Below are 17,771 nucleotides of genomic sequence, written 5' to 3' on the forward strand. Positions count from 1 at the left end.
TCAGGGGAGGTTTGTTCATTTTTTATATTCCTAGTACCTAGCTCAGTGCCTGTCACTGAGTAGATGATCAATAAGTATTGTGGATTATAATTTATGAGGGTGTAGATCTGTTTCTCAAAATTTTCCACCCAAGTACCTACATTGACAAAGGAAAATGATGGTCCCAAAGTGCAAAGTTTGGGAGGCTCCAAAACCATCCTCAGGCTTGGTAATTTGCTTGAAGGACTCACAGAACTCTCTGAAAGCTGTTTTACTCGTAATTATGGTTTACTGTAGCTAAAGGATACTGATTAAAATCAGCCAAGGGAAGAGATGCAGGGTGCAGTGCTGGAGCCTTCCACACGCAGGGCTTCTGGCTGTCTTCTCCCAGTGGAGGTGTAGACAGTACTAACTTCTGCGGCAAAGACATGTGACAACATGCATGGAGCCATCTGGGGAGGCTCACCCGAAACTTAGCGTCCAGAGTTTTTACTGGGGATTGGTCATGTGGATATAGGCTCCAGTCCCTCCAGAGGTCAAGCTGATACAGTATGGCCTAACGCCCCTTGAGCATTAACAGTTTTATGAAATACAGTATAATACCCTGAAAATGTATGCAAATGTTATATACTAGTCCCTAATACAGCTCTTTTATTTCAATATACAGAAAAGAAAGAAGAAAATCCAAACTCCTCACAATGGTCTGTAAATCCTTCCATATCTGATCCTCGCTATCTGTGAAACCTCATCTCAATCTGGGCTCCTGAGTTCCCTAGTCACCCCTCATACTTACGTTTCAGCCACACAGGCCTGTGTGGTCTCACTAGCTCATTCTTGCCTCAGGACTTTTGCACTCGATGTTTGCCGCGGTCCAGCCTCGGCAGTGCAGGGAAAACCCGAAGGGAGGACAGAGTTGGCGATTAAAGAAGATCCACACACACCCGAGTCAGATGAGATGCTTGCCTCGCTTTATTGCCACGCAAAAAGCCTTTTTTATATTTTTTCTTTACTCTTATTACACCATTGATTTTTCAACAAATTCTCATGGTTATATTAATGATTATCTAATCATATAACACAATATTGTGAATGCTTTCTTTTGGCAGAACTTCTGTCCTTTGTTTCAAGTCTTGTGGTTACAGTGAGCTGAATCAATCTTAAAACACACAGACTGTTCCGTCTTTGAGCATTCAAAGGGCCTAACTATTTTCCTGGTATAGTTCTAGATTCTTATCTAATAAAAAATTATCACTAGTTCACACAAAACTTTCTATTTTCTAGCAAGGCATAAGCAATTTCTATCAAGTAACTTCTATTATGCATAAATCTTAGGTTGCTTAGGAGGACATTCAACTTTTATATATATGTTGCTTTCATGCAAAACATACTGGCAAAATATAAGTTGCCCTTTCCAAGCATTAATATCCACACCCGGTTTATAAGACATTTTATATTATGCATAATATATCATCATGGAATATCTTCGTGCCATAATGTTTCCTGGTATTAAGCAATTATTATACCAATACCATTTTGTACCAAATTTATCCCAGACTCCTCAAGGAGGCCATAAATCATTCATCTTCTCTTTTAATGTGGGCTGTTTCAATCTAAACATTCCCATGCTTGATCCTCTTTCCCATCGTGGAGGACGGGGAGTAGGTAATGGTGGGGGAGTTAAGGGGCTTTTTTGTCCCCCTGATGCTTCATCCCAAGGGGTTTTACTAAATTTCCATCGGGAATTACCATCTCCCAGGGACTCTACATGCCTTCCCCTAGGTTTTAATCCTCCGTCACCACATGCGAACAAACAAAGAAGTACACAGATCAAATAAATGTCAAACCCTTTAGTAATATCCATTATAATCCTATAAAGGCTGAGCTTTATCCGTAGACAACAGCTGTGCTGGTTCCCTTGGCTGTGCTCAAGGGATACTTGTCACATCCGGATGGCTCTCAGCAGATGTTACTTTTGCCTAAACTTCCTACTAGAACTTTACACAGCTGGCTCCTTCCTTCTTATGGTTTAGGCCTCAGCTCAAATGTTGCCTGCTTTGAGAGGAGTTCCCTCATAATGCAATAAACACTTTGGTCCAAGTTACTGTTTAGCTCATACATGCCCTATTTTATATCCACAGCAACTAGAATTATCAGGGTTTCCTTGTTTATTTCCTATGTATCTCCCCCAACTAGAATGTGAGTTCTCTATGAGAACATAGACATTGTCTGTTTTATCACTGTATCGCCAGCACCTAAAATGATAGGTAATCAATAAATATTGAATTATGAGTGAAAATATACACAATGTCCACTCTTACCTTTCTGCCATCTAGGAAATGTTAATAAGAGAGCATGGAGTTGTAGAAAGAACACTGATCTTGGAGTCAAACAGCCCTAGATTTTAATTCTAAAGAGCTGTGCCACATACTTTGAGCCATATACTTTATCCTGAGATTGTTTCTCGTCTGTTAAAAAAAGGTAACAATAAAACCTTCGTTGCAGAGTTGTTATTAGGATTAAAAACAAGATCACACATGTGGAAACACCAACCACTGTATTTGGCATCCAGTAAGATTGTGGTTTCCAAACATTGTTGCACGTTGGAATCACCTAGAAATTTTTACTCACTTCTGATGACTGGCTTCCACAGCCTGGCATCCATATCTTTAAAAGCTCTCCAGGTGATTCTGAAATACGCAGCACAGTTTGGGAAACACCACAGTAAAGGACAGCTGTCTGATAATTAAATAGAGTGGCAAGATCAGAGTAAGGCCTTTAGGAGCAGCACTCAAGTTACCCACATATTGTTTGTGCTTAAATTTAGCTCTTCTTTCAGAAAGCCCTCAAAAGATTACATTTAACAGCAAAGATCGATTCCCTGCTTGGTTAGCTATTTTTTTCCCTCCAAAATCAACAACGTACTTATTTATCCAGTGATACAAGATAAGGACAGAGCGTGAAACTTCCTGCTCCCTTTCACGCTGCTTAGGTAAAAGGACAGTAGCCACAAGACTTAACTTCTACTTTATACTGTACACAAAATTACTTTGTAATGGATCATAGAGCTAATTGTGAAATGAAAACAACTAAGTTTCCAGAAGAAAACATAGGGGATTATCATCACAGCACTGGGATAGGCAAAGATTTTTTAAACAGGAGACAAAAATCACTAACCACAAAAGTACTAATCATTAAACTAAACTAAATTTTAGAAAATGTTTATCAAGGGACTTCCCTGGTAGTCCAGTGGTTAAGACTCCGCACCTCCAGTGCTTCCACTGCAGGGGGCACAGGTTCTATCCCTGGTCAGGAAAGTAAGATCCCACATGGCAAGTGGTATGGCCGGAAAAAAAAAAAAAAAAAAAAAAGTTTATCAAAACAAAAACCTCCCAAACAAAATTAAAAAATTCGAAACAACAACAACAAAAAATGAAAGCAAAAAAACTGCCATTATCCTGGTAAGTTCCAAATTTGCCAGTGTTTGCCCTTGCACTAGGAATGACATGCTGACCAAAGATGGAATTAGCTCTTGAAAAAGTGACCATGAAAAGACATGCACGAAATGTAAATGCATATTGCTAAGTGAAAGAAGCCAGTCTGAAAAAGCTACATATTGTATGATTCCAACCATTCAATATACGACATTCTGGAAAAGACAGAGCAATAGAGAGAATAAACAGATCAGTGGTTGCCAGGGCTGGATGGGAAGGGGTGGGGCGGGGGGGAAGAGGAAGGGATGAATAAGTGGAACACAGGGGATTTTGGGGGAAGTGAAACTATTCTATGTGATAATATAATGGTGGATGCATGTCACTATGCATTTGTCAAAACTTATAGAACTGTATAACACAAAGAATGACTCCTAATGTAAACTATTAACTTTAGTTAATAATAATGTATCAAGACTGGTTCATCAATTCTAATAAATGTACTAGTGTGAGATGTTAATATAGGAAACAGGGGGTATATGGGAACTCTGTACTTTCTGCTCAAGTTTTCTGTAAACCTAGAACTGCTCTAAAAAATAAAGTCTCAATTTTTTAAAAAGCAATTTAAAAAAGTGAGCTCGAAGGTGTTGTTTTTATATTAAGTGATAATTTTCACTGCTGCATTAATCAGCCCAATAACCAATTGCACTATGTCATGTCACAGTATCATTCAAATTTATACATTTTTGGCAACAGCTGGTTTTCAGTGTTTAAAGGAAAAATAAACCGATTTCATAGATTCAGAAAACCAAAAGCCTAAGTTTGTTAAAACCTTAATTTTATTGTCTACGTAGTTAGTCAACAGTCTGAAAGAAAACTATAAATATAGGTGCTACACCATATCTAAATTATGATCTTTGATTCCAAATAAATCCTATTTAAATTTTTAAAAAAGTAACTGCATATCAAATTTTAATTAATGAAATGAAAAGCTTGCTTCTGTTTTTTAAAAAGGTTTCTTTAAGTATTATACCACTATTTTTTTTTTTAATTGCCACTATTTTGTAATGCTACCCTGGAGGTGAAACATATTTCTCCATAATCGTTAGAAAATGTTTATACTACAAAAATCACCCAGTCTTTAAAAATTTTTTAAAGTCAATATGCCAGTCTTCTTCATGATTGATAATTTCATCAGTCTATCCAGAAGTGTAACTCCATCTCACAACCTGAATTAATGTTTCCTATTAAAATTGGTGCATATAAAAAAAGTTTTAGGTATTTCCTATTGAAAAATCTGAAACTTCCAAAACACAGCACTACAACTTAAAAACATTTATTCTTAATAGCATATTTCCATCTCTGCTTTTTGCAAGTAGTGGAAATATATATGAGACAGATATCTAGAAATAGTTCAATGAAAACAATGCAAGAAGATTTATAAATTTGTAAAATTAGTCAAACTTTGTCATAGAACAAAAAGACATATCTAGCTAATGGCCCGCTTGTTCCAAATAGTACTAAAAACAGAATTGTCACATATACACACACAAGAACCATTTTGTTCTAATCATTTCAACTGTACAGTGGTCCTCATTAAAAGGGAACAAAAAGTACAGAAAAAGTATTTTTAAAATCTCATTAAATTTTATGTAATAACTGAAGTTTATGCCAAGATTTTTCTTTAGGAATGACAATGATAAAGCAAAGAGTGCGAAAATCTTAAGAAAGTAGTATTAATTAGTAAGATTAATAAGAAATGTATTTTGGCAAATTGGCACGGTAGGTGGCTCAAACTCCATTAGATATTTCTCTGAATCAGAAGGGGACTTTCTAAGTGCCTGTAAGCCCAATTGAGTGGGAAAGATTCTTTTCTGTAGCTGGCAGTTTTCCCAGCAGTGATTGGCTTTATTACGAATAGGAACAGCTTAATTCTGAAAATGTACTGTTGAATGGCTGGAAAGGACTATTAGACTGTGAAACTTACTAGTACAAATGCACAGAGAAGAAACATTGTTCCCAGCCTAAGACTCTATTCTCAAATAGAGAAATGTTCTCTATTAAAATTAGTCTTAAAACATAAAAAAAAAGTGAAAACACTACATTACCTCAAAAATGAAAATACTGAAGAGTACATGATCAACAAGAGTTACTTTAGCTATCTACAAGTATGCTTCTTTTATTCTAAAAAATTCTATTTACAAAGTATGTTTACGTTGCATTATAAGACATGTATCAAATGTTAATAAGTCATTATAGCAATTTTATAAGATGATTCATATCCTTTCAAATATTTTTTGTCATCATTAAAAAAATTAAAATGCAGTAAACTGTCATTGCCGCAAAAGAGCACGTGATCTTAAGGGAAGAAACATCTCACTAGAGTTTCCACAAGTTCCTTCTTCTTCTAACTGCAGCTCTGGTGGCAAAGGAGGAGCCCCAGGGTCCCCAGGTCTAGGAAGCGTAGTTGAAGAGAAGGTGGGGTTTTCAGTTCTGCCTACTTCTAGAACAGGCAAATTCAGAGAAGAATCAGTAGAAAAAAAGGGGGCTGTGCTGGATTCTCCTTCTGGATGGTATATGACGGTGGATGCTCTCAGTTTTTCAGAGAAATTACTGTCATCTGAATTTGATCTAGAGAGGTTGTTTGTGGCTCCATCTGGAAAAGGCTCACAGCTGCTACATTTCAGTCCTACAATAAAATTATTCAGATGTAAATGAAAAGTAACTAGAAAACTGAGTCCACACCCATCTTCGAACTTTTTAAAGATTACACAAATTTAAATAGCAGTTTATAAATTGTCATAATCCATTTCACATTTTATCTGCTTTTCCTGACAATCATGAAGCATACTATTATTTACATTTTCTAGATATAGGAATAATCTCAAGGAAGCTAAATGACACGCTACAATTCACATTTAATTTGTATACTTATACTTAACCATTGAAGGACCTGGAAAAAATTAAGTAGCCCCTAAAATTATTCATAAAATAAGAAATAGCTTTCACAACTAAAAAATATCTTTAGCACTCCAGCACAAAAAAAAAAAAAAAAATTTACCCCAATTTTAAACTGGGTATATGCTAAAATTCTATGAGTTAATTACTTCCAATTCTATTTTTATTTATTTTTTAAAATTTTTTTACATCTTTATTGGAGTATAATTGGTTTACAATGGTGTGCTAGTTTCTGCTTTATAACAAAGTGAATCAGTTATACATATACATATGTTCCCATATCTCTTCCCTCTTGTGTCTCCCTCCCTCCCACCCTCCCTATCCCACCCCTCTAGGTGGTCACAAAGCACCAAGCTGATCTCCCTGTGTTATGCGGCTGCTTCCCACTGGCTATCTATTTTACATTTGGTAGTGTATATGCCTCTCTCTCGCTTTGTCACAGCTTACCCTTCCCCCTCCCCATATCCTCAAGTCCATTCTCTAGTAAGTCTGTGTCTTTATTCCTGTCTTACCCCTAGGTTCTTCATGACATTTTTTTTCCTTAAATTCCATATATATGTGTTAGCATACGGGATTTGTCTTTCTCTTTCTGACTTACTTCACTCTGTATGACAGACTCTAGGTCTATCCACCTCATTACAAATAGCTCAATTTCATTTCTTTTTATGGCTGAGTAATATTCCACTATATGTATGTGCCACATCTTCTTTATCCATTTATCCAATGATGGACACTTAGGTTGTTTCCATCCCCAGGCTATTGTAAATAGAGCTGCAATGAACATTTTGGTACATGACTCTTTGTGAATTATGGTTTTCTCAGGGTATATGCCCAGTAGTGGGATTGCTGGGTCATATGGTAGTTCTATTTGTAGTTTTTTAAGGAACCTCCATACGGTTCTCCATAGTGGCTGTACCAATTCACATTCCCACCAGCAGTGCAAGAGTGTTTGCTTTTCTCCACACGCTCTCCAGCATTTATTGTTTCTAGATTTTTTGATGATGGCCATTCTGACTGGTGTGAGGTGATATCTCATTGTAGTTTTGATTTGCATTTCTCTAATGATTCATGATGTTGAGCATTCTTTCATGTGTTTGTTGGCAGTCTGTATATCTTCTTTGGAGAAATGTCTATTTAGGTCTTCTGCCCATTTTTGGATTGGGTTGTTTTTTTTGTTATTGAGCTGCATGAGCTGCTTATAAATTTTGGAGATTAATCCTTTGTCAGTTGCTTCATTTGCAAATATTTTCTCCCATTCTGAGGGTTGTCTTTTGGTCTTGTTTACGGTTTCATTTGCTGTGCAAAAGCTTTGAAGTTTCATTAGGTCCCATCTGTTTATTTTTGTTTTTATTTCCATTTCTCTTACTTCCAATTCTTGAATCATGGGGTGTTACAAGTGGAAGGGATTCTACGGGTCATCCGGGATAGCCTCTCACTATTAGAGATCAGAAGACAGAGGCCTGCAACAGTGAAGTCATGCCCAACATTCCAGGACTACTTCATGCAAGGGGGACGGCTAGAACCCAGGTCTCCTCTTCACATTAAATAGAGAATGTCCTGGTTCTCAACCTAACAGTTTACTTAAATGACAGAGGTTGTTCTGAACAAAGAATTCTATCATATCCAAAGGGTATAGCCAACAATTAGCCTCAGCGTGGAAAGAATAAACACAAACACAATTTATCTCTCTGTTAGGCTTAGCAAATATTCAACCCAATGGTCTACAGGCACAGAAATTCCTGAGTTGACAGATTTTATGTAAAACCTGCAGAGTCTGTAAAGTACATTTGTACGTCAATTTTTTCCACTAGTGTTTCAACTTCACAATACAGTCAGCATTTCTGTCCCATGAAAGAGAAACTATTTTCTTAAATATGGCTCAAGGGGAAACTTCATCTGTGTTCCAACATGGATTTACAGACTGAGTTCCTTAAGGGAAAAAGCCCTAAATTACTAATTTCTGTTTCCCTTGCCTAGAACAGCTGGAATAGAGCTGTATTGCATGCACATTTATCTTAAGTGCTCTGTAGAGAGAGACAGAGAAAGATGGGGGTTTGGAGGGATCATGCAAACAATTCTACACAGCATTCCAATTTAGTGAGTGTGTGCTCTGGGGTGAGGGTGAAACGGAAGAGGTAAATCTGCTACTCCCTTAATCAATCTCAGTTTTATGCCTCTCTCATTTTGCAACACTGAGTGTGATTCTAGTGTTTAAAGTTACATATAACTTATACACGATGATTCTTACCAACATAAGCCAACTACTTCATCATGTGATCAACTGGTGGGAGAAAAACTATCAGAGTTTATCAAAGGTAAAATACTTTACCTATACACTGTTCTTTATGTGTGATATGCATTTTCAGGGGTTACTTTTGAACAGATTAATCGTGCATTCTGCTGACTTTAGAAACAAACTCCTGTGTATACTGGGATTTCACTGTAGTTGTTTTCTATAAATGTGTTGTTAAACGAATATAAATACAGAACACTGGGCTTCCCTGGTGGCGCAGTGGTTGCGAGTCTGCCTGCCGATGCAGGGGACACGGGTTCATGCCCTGGTCCAGGAAGATCCCACATGCCGCGGAGCGGCTGGGCCCGTCGGCCATAGCCGCTGAGCCTGCACGTCCGGAGCCTGTGCTCTGCAACGGCAGAGGCCACAGCAGTGAGAGGCCGGCGGTAAAAAAAAAAAAAAAAAAAAAAAAAAAAAAACAGAACACTGAGTGATATTTCACTTTTGCAATGTAATGGCATCAAATAAGGTAAAAAAATGCAAATCGAATGTAATTCTGAAGGTTGAACTTTTTGAATAAAAGCAAAATGATCACTTCTAGGTTTTTGTTTTGTTTTGCATTCTACTTATAAAAGGACGGTTACATTTAAATGAACTTTTGATATACTAAGATATCTTACCTTTCAGATGTTCTAGTTTTATATTTCTAAGTTTTAGCACTTCATCTGTAATCTTCTGTATCAGGAAGTTCTGTGTTTTTTCTCGCCGAATAGATTCAACCAGGGTATCTAGTCCTTTGGGGTTTTCTTGTAAGTAGTCTAACAATTTTCCAGCCCTTTTTCTACTTGATGTTCGGCAAGAAATTTCTTCAGTGTCTTCTCTACTGAGTATTTTTTTTGCACGTAGATGATCAAAATGTCTCTCAGCTATGATTTTTTCACACAGGTATACACGCAAATTTTCTAAAGCCTAAAAGATATAAAAAATGCCTCAATGTATTTTTTTTTTTTTAACACCTAAGGAAATCACAAAGGTGACTGATCAGTTAGGAATCTGACTGGTGAGAGAAAACATCCTGAAGTCAGGAGGCTCAGCCCTACTAAAGGCATGCTACTAAAATGAAGGTCCAGTTAGGCAGAAGTAGGTCCCTGACTAGATATTCCTCACTGCTTCTGAACTGCTCTGATCTCATCTTCACATCTATAAACCAAGACCAAACTGTTGTGAGGAGGGGGCCAGTCTAATCTAGGGGGCTTGGGTCTGTGGAAATAGGGAGGTCTGCTGAGGGCCTTCAGAGGTAAAGTTGAGAGCAGAGGTTACTGTACATTTTAGTTTCCATTTAGCAAGGAATCCAGGATTAGTCAGGACCAGAGAGGATAACTCACAGTTTATAACTTTCTCATGTTATTAATTTTCCATCTTTCTAGAGTGAAACCACACACACACACACACACACACACACACACACACACACACACACACACAAAGAAAAAGAAAGAACCTAAAACAAAAGGGACCATACGGGGTCTATCTTTGGAGTCAGTTGGCAAGACTGTAGTCTAACTCAGCCTTGGTAGAAGGAAGGTAGAAAGGTATGGGGGGAAAGAAACCTAAAGGAATAGTGGATATTGGAAAAAATTAAAGAAATAAAAAGAAATCACATACACAGGCCTAGACCTGAGAGATGCCTAATGAGGCTTAATTAGTCAAAAATCAATGTGGGTCCTAATAAATGGTATTAACAATTTGATGTGAGTGACTGTATTATAGCTCCTCCATTTACTAAATATGCAATCTTGGGTAACTTAACTCCTCTGTGCCTCAGTTTCCTCATCTGAGTGTTATGAGAAATAAATTAACACACGTAAAGCACTTGAGAAAGTGCCTGGTACATAGTAAGTGATGAGTAAATGTTAGTGATGATGACAATGATGACTAACTTGATTCACACTGACAATGATGAACTAAAGACAATGGAAAATCTTCAAAGTATATGAGAGTATATGGTGGCAGAAAAGTAGGTTAGGTGAAGGGTTCCTACAGTTCTCAGTCCACTGAATTCCCACGAGAAACATTTCACATATCTAAATGCCAAATATGCCAAGTGCTGAGCAGTGCATATGCAAAGATGAACAAGACTTGAAACCTGCATGCAAAGGGCACATGGTCTAGTTGAAGACTACATTAACACCTCAAGCTAAAAATTATGAGACAATGGAATATGACCTGGAAAAAAAGATATAGGTCAACTCTGCCTCCAGGACCTGGGGAATTTATAGAGACTACACCTGAGCTAGAGGCATGAAAGGTAGGCAATGAGGGAAATCACATTTCCCTATAGTCAAAACCTCATCAAAGGTTTATAAATAAGAGGCAATAAGAAAACTTTTACAGAGGGCTGGGGGAAAACAAAAATTGGGGTCAAAGGAGAGCAATTAGAAGACTGCTGCAATATCTTACATATGATAAGCTGAGTGCATGAATTTAAGCTGTGGGGATGAGGAGAGAGAAAAACAGATTTAAAAGATGAACTCCTTGGAAAACCTCATCTGTTGTCATTTCTACCATACGTTGATGATTTCTAAATTTTCCTATGTGATCAAGACTTTCTCCACCTAGAGATCCCAATGGTACTTAAAATTCAACATGTCCAAAACCAAATTTGTTATCTTCCCCTATCGTTTTCCTCTGACATTCTCAGCTCACTTGTGAGTACCACCATCCATCCAACCATGCTATAAACGTACAACTCATCCTTGACTCTTCCTCTCTTTCACTCACTTGGCACATTCGATCAGATCACCCACCCACCAAGTCCTGCCAATCTACCCCAATATTTATCTAAGCTGCCCCTTCACTCCATCCCTATTATTAGCATTGTCCTAGTTCGGGTCCCTATATATCTTGCATCGACTATTAACAAGACACCTAGTTGTACTTATTCCTTCTCTCCCTACCCCGCTCAACTTCTTCCTTCACACATCTATCAGACCTTCTAATTTTTCAAGAAAAAATGGAAACCTGGAGTGTTAACATGAATTCTCCCAATATTGAAATGTTGTTAGTTAATTTTTAAAACACTGTGTTCCACCTCGACTTAAAGGATAAAGTTTCTCAACCATAGCAGAAAAGCAGAGAAGTGAAGAGCATGGCTCTGGACTCAGACCAACCTCAGTTCAAATCTTGAATCTGCCACATACTCCTGTGAGAGCTGGGGGAAGTTACTTAACGTCTCTAAGCCTCAGGTCCCTTACTGGTAAAAAAATAATAAATACCTAGCAGGACCTGTAGGAGGACTAAATGGGACAGTGCATATGAAGGCTTGACACAGTAGGTATTCAATAAATAACAGCGACTTGATGATGGCAGGTAGGTGCTTCATAGTATGGATCCTGCCTACCTCTCCAGCTTACTCTATGTTCGGGAACTTTATGTTCTTCCTAAAACTGCTGTTTTCCACTACATTTCTTTAAGTCGTTACCTTTGCCTTGTTTTCTTTTCCCATATCCCTATTCATCTTTTAAAATTCAGGACAGTGGTCATCTCCTTCAGGTAACTTTACTTAAACTCCCCCAAATGAGTACTCCTCTCCTGCCTTTACAGCACGCAGTGAATGCACTTCACTTTTCTATACAACAGGACTCCACTTCTATCTCCCAACTCACTCCCAGACATTTTCACTCTGTCCCACTACTCTTCTCAAAGTCACCAAGGTCTCCTTATCACTAAATCTGATACTTTTCAGTCTCCATCTCACTTCTCAGCAGTGTGAACACAGCTGACCACTCCCTTCCTGAAATACTCTTATATGAATACCACACTCTCCTGGCTTTCTTCCCATCTCTGCGGCCATAACTTCTTACTTTTTAAAACTTCTATGGTCACCCTTTCCCTTCTAGCTCTCAAGTTCCCCAGGTAAACTCATTTAATCCCACACTTTTATTTCTAGCTCAGATCTCTCTTTTGGTCTTCAAACTGATAGGTCTAATTGCTGATTTGACATTTCCACTTACTAATCTGATTCCACACTCTTCCTCAACTCCCACATTCAAACCATCACCAAGTCCTATCATTAAGGTTTAAAATATGCATCTGGAATTCTCCTGTTCCATCCATCTCCACTGCCTGTACCCTGATCTGAATCACCATCATCTCTCAACTACGTAAATTCCAAGGATCTCCTCAGTAGTTTCCCTCTTCTCCCTTTTGCTCACCCCAGTCCACACATTAGGCAGAGGGATTTTTAAAAATATAATTCTTCAATAGGTCTCTACTACACTTGGGAAAAAAATCCCACTTTACTACCATCTGTAAGACCCTTCATAATCTGGCACTAGCCCACCATCAACTTCACCTCTAGGCACCTTTTTCCAATTTCCCCAAGATCTTGCCTGCCTTAGATCCTTTGAAAATTCTATTCTGCCTAGAATGCTCTTCCCCAGTTCTGTCATAGCCTTCAGGAACCAGTTTAAAAAATGTAACCTTCCCTGACCATCCTATCTCAAGTAGATTTCCCCTCTTATCTTGTTATTGGCTCAACACCTGTTTGTCTCCTTCACAGTACTTACCATAATTTGGAATTATACATTTATTTGTTTTCAACCTTAAGAACCCACATTTTAAAAGCAGGCAAGAACCAGGTACATTCTGTTCAACTCTGTATATCCTGCATTTAGCAGAGTGCTAAGTAGATAATGTTTTGGATGAATGTAAAATTCATTGCACTTATGCTGTGATTTGCAATTGTCATTTTACATGTCCCCCCCACCCCCCAAGAAGTTGAGCTCTTCTCAAACTAAGATTGTGTCTTAGTTTTTAATTTTTGAACTGTTAGAATCAATGGCAGTATCAGTCTCACAGTGTGTAGTCCATATTTATGAAACTGAACTAAATTCAACAAAAAAGAGGTAAACAACTAGATGGAGCACACAGGGAGAAGGAGTATAGTGAAGAAGTGGGAGCCTGAAAAAAAAAAAAAGAAGTGGAAGTTTCCATGTGGATAAGTGGTGGTACAGTCGGTCCTCTGTATCTGCAGGTTCCACACCCTCGAATTCAACCAACAGTGGATGGAAAATATTTGGAAAAAAAAAATTCCAGGGGCTCCCCTGGTGGCACAGTGGTTAAGAATCCACCTGCCAAAGCAGGGGACACGGATTCGAGCCCTGGCCCGGGAAGATCCCACATGCCGCAGAGCAACTAAGCCCGTGCGCAACTACTGAGCCTGCGCTCTAGAGCCCACGTGTCACAACTACTGAAGCCCTCACGCCTAGACCCCGTGCTCCGCAACAATAGAAGCCACCGCGTGTGAAGCCCGCGCACTGTAACGAAGAGTTGCCCCCGCTCGCCGTAACTAGAGAAAGCCCACACGTAGCAACGAAGACCCAACACAACCAAAAATAAATAAATAAAATAAATAAATTTTAAAAAAATTCCATAAAGTTCCAAAAAGCAAAACTTTAATTTGCTGTGTAGGTCAACTATTTATATAGCATTTACATTGTATTTACAACTATTTACACAGTATTCACATTGTACTAGGTATTATAAGTAATCTAGAGATAATTCAAAGTATGGGCAGATGTGTGAAGGTTACATGCAAATACTACGCAATTTTATAAAAGGGACTTGAGCATCCATGAATCTCTTTCATTTTTTTTTTTTTTTTTTTTTTTCACTTAAAATTCCCCCCAGGGCGCAAAAGTTTCCGAAGGCACCACTGGGGAGGTAGTGAACAGGGGAGTGGGCAACTGTGTGGTCTTCGGTCGTTAACTCAAACTTATAATGGCCATAAATGCCAATAAAGCATGAGCTTCATTTTATGACTTGACCAGATTTGTGATAACTAAAAGACAGTAAATGGCTTCCCTGTCTCACTCCTGTACTCCCCTACTAGCTTTGGGTATCACCTCCAAATAAACTGTCTTGTGGTCTGATTCTGGAGGAACCCAAACTCATACAAGCTCAAAAGAGGCTCTTGGGAAGGAACAAAGAATGCCTCAACCACTGCCACCAGGGAAGCCCGCATCCATGAATTTTGGTATCAGCAGCCAATCCCCATGGATTCATCACGACAGAGAATACAGCAGAAACAGCAAGTGGCTTTGGGGGAAGGATGATAAAAAGTTCAATTTTAGACAAAGTGAGGAATCTGAAGGATATAAAAGTGGATTTCCAGTAGATATTTAGAAATAAGCACTTAGAGTTGAGAAAGAAGGAAGTCCAAATATGTGGATTATAATTTTAAAACTCCTAAGGTCATAAACCATTCTGAAAACATCATGAAAAAAATTTCTAAGAAGAAAATGTGCACATATTTTTTTTCACAGATGTCCTGAAACATGTCCATGATTCCCCAAGGTTATGGATTTCTTATATAGCTGTAAATTGAAATCATGGAGATGGATAATATCAATGAACTGATGGAAAAAAAAAAAAGGCCTAGAAGCCATCCTTCACATCTGTGTTTATGTACAGGCTTTTTATCCTCCCACTTGTAACCTCTCACTACCTGTTTTATCAACTGTAAAATGGGAAAGACAATTATCTGCCTTAGAGGTTGTTGTACAGATTAAATGGGAACATTGTAAACTGTGTGACAGAGTATCTGGAATACAGTAGGCCTAGCTCTTGAAGTTCATGTTTTTACTGGCACAAATATTGAAAAGCACAATACTCATTTATTCTTTATTAGTTATCAATGTCCCAGTCTTAACTAGAATGTAAAGCAGGTGCCTGTCATTTTTTTTATATCTTTCCAGGCCCAAGAACAGTACTTTCTATATAAGTGCTCCACAATTATCTGTTGAAGGAGGAAACTAAGGCACAGTCATAACCAGTCTCCTTTTGCTAATGAGTCATACCAACTGTAATTATGAGTACAGTGTAATAAACCTTACAGGTGAGGGTAAAAGGAAGCACACAAACATTTAAAAAGCTGCTGTCCTGTCCAATTCACAAAGATGATTTTGTATAAGTACTGCAGTGTTAAGCCAGAACACAATTCATGTTCATATTGTTCTGAATTTGAATTAATATAAAGTATTTTAATGGTACTCATGTAAGTCTCACATGGCAAAACAAGTTAACTAAAAGCAAAGGAAAAGAGAAACAAGTCAGACCTCAACAGAGTCATTCTTTACGAATAAATACTAAGATTTGTGCACTTCAGCATCCAAGCATAAGAGCATAATTTAGCTGCTGAATATCTCCAACGTTTACCTGTAAATTAATTCTCCGCTTCATGTATTCATCCCCCGCCCCCCTCCGCGCCCCTTCAATTTAAATACGTGGGCGTTTGCTTACTAGGGGAATTCCGGGTTGTGCTTTCAACAGTCCAGCTTCCCCCAACCCCCTTTGCAAGTTTCACGTATTTGATCCATTGCTTGGGATGCTTTATCTGGTCCAGCTTTTGCTCCAGGTTGAGCCAGCAGCCAAGGCAGTCTGACTCAAGGATGAACTTGAGTCGTCGATCCCTAACAACGCAGCTCCAAAGCGCAGCTGGGGTGAAATCACAGGGGATGGGTGAGCAGTGGGCAAGAAGCTGACTGTAAAGAAACGCTCCACTGAACAAAATTTCAGAAACCCAAGCCCTGCTTTTATTGATTTAAAACGTGGATTAACAGGTCAGTGGGGATCAGATCACTTCCACCAAGGTCCCTCGGATGCAGGGCTCGCCGCGGTCCTGCTGTGCCCGGACGTTTCGCTTCTCAGACCGCGGGCTCCTCCTCCGATTCCGACTCGGACTAGGACGCGGGGGTTCCTCGCTGCAGGAACGCAGCCCCCCCGCCCGCTTCGCCCGCCCCCGGCCCTCGGCGGTGCCCGGGCAAGGTTGTGCTACTCACGTCCTTCTTCACTTCAGTCAGGTCCTCCTCGGTGAGGGACGGCGCAGTGGGCTCCATGGTGAAGGCGGGAGATGGCGCTTCTTCCGGGTCCGGGAGCTCGGGCTGCGCCGCCCCGCCCAGGCTGGGGGCTTCGGCCTCCGGATGAAGGGGCAGAGGGGGAGGTGGAGAGGGTCGGGAGAAAGAGGGCTACGCCTTCGAAAACAGATGGACTCGTGGGTCAAACTGTAGCGCTTCCGGCTCTCCCTCTGGGAGCCGAGGGCTCAGCTGACCTAAGTTTCCCGACGCGGAGCTCGGCTTCCCGCTCCTTCCCTCTCCAAGAGGCCCAGGCCCAGGCACCGCCCCTCGGTGAGGCCGGGCCTTCGGGAGAGCCCGCCCCGTCTCTGTGGGAGCCAATCGGGGCCAGCCCATGGGTCAACCTTCTCCCCGCCCCCCGGCCGGAGCCTTTCAGGAGTGGCTCCGCCCACAGCCTCCAGGTTATTTGCATGTGGCCGCGGGTTGGCCTCACTGAAAGGAGTCATTTCCCTGGGTGGGGAGCATCGCTGCTCTGCCTGCGGGCCGTCGCCGCCTGCGCAGACAGCTCACAGGCGGAGTTGAGTCTCTGCTTGTCTATACTTTTGGGTTCCTCCTCTTTTCCCAGACCCTACCCAACGGTTTCCTGTTGCTGTGTTTGCCCACTCAAGTTTTAAAATTATTTGGTCTCACACGGACACACGCGCATACACACACGAGACGTATATACAGCCTATCAACAATATTAACGAAATTTCTGAAAGAGAAAAACCGCCTACGATCCCACTACTTTAACACCTAATTTAACGTCTGCATTTTTTGGGGTCACTGTTTATTATAAACACATTTCCTTATTTATTCATCCGTGTAATGAAGTTATGTCTACCTCATGCCTCTCACAGGGCTGCTGTGAGAATTAAATGACATGATATACGTAAGGTTCTTAGAGGTACTGGGCACACAGTACACACCTTACATTACTAAAACATTTATTGAGTCCTTACTAATATGTTCTAGGCATCTTATTCTGTAACAGTTCTCCCATTTTATCGGGGGAGACTGATAACAGACCACTATTCTCAGAATGGTATTCTAGCTACTAACAGAGGTAGTAGCTAAGTAATGTGGGTGAAAAGCTCAAAACAGAGCCCTGGGCTCAAGATGGTTGTTTGGACAACATGCTAAATAAACTAGAAATAAAGTAGATGGTATTTGAAGCTAGAGTGTAGATAAAAATTACAAGAGGACCAAAAACGAACTTGGGATCCCCAACATTTAAGGGAAGAGAAAGCAAAAGAACCAGAAAAGAACAACGTTGCCAAA

The 17,771-nt window shown here is 39.7% G+C and overlaps 1 protein-coding gene across 1 annotated transcript; it reads right to left on the bottom strand.

Annotated features, from left to right (window-relative positions):
• Nucleotides 1-4,727: 4,727 nt before the first annotated feature.
• Nucleotides 4,728-16,733, bottom strand: BCL10 (BCL10 immune signaling adaptor). Its single transcript, XM_007457234.1, has 3 exons — nucleotides 16,440-16,733; nucleotides 9,279-9,567; nucleotides 4,728-6,096 (listed from the first exon to the last, which is right to left on the bottom strand). Exons 1-3 carry the CDS (start codon nucleotides 16,494-16,496, stop codon nucleotides 5,741-5,743), a joined length of 702 nt encoding a protein of 233 aa, XP_007457296.1. The 5' UTR covers nucleotides 16,497-16,733; the 3' UTR covers nucleotides 4,728-5,740.
• Nucleotides 16,734-17,771: the final 1,038 nt, after the last annotated feature.

This window comes from Lipotes vexillifer, unplaced genomic scaffold, assembly GCF_000442215.2.
Source record: "Lipotes vexillifer unplaced genomic scaffold, Lipotes_vexillifer_v1.1 scaffold250, whole genome shotgun sequence".
In the NCBI taxonomy this organism is placed as follows: domain Eukaryota; kingdom Metazoa; phylum Chordata; class Mammalia; order Artiodactyla; family Lipotidae; genus Lipotes; species Lipotes vexillifer.

Bases quoted from the DNA above. Each gene is read 5' to 3' on its own strand.
- BCL10 (XM_007457234.1), bottom strand. From the start codon at position 16,496: ATGGAGCCCACTGCGCCGTCCCTCACCGAGGAGGACCTGACTGAAGTG. The intron at 9,568-16,439 runs GTGAGTAGCACA...TATATCTTTTAG, and splicing joins TGACTGAAGTGAAGAAGGAC to GCTTTAGAAAATTTGCGTGT. The intron at 6,097-9,278 runs GTAAGATATCTT...ATTTTATTGTAG, and splicing joins AAAACTAGAACATCTGAAAG to GACTGAAATGTAGCAGCTGT.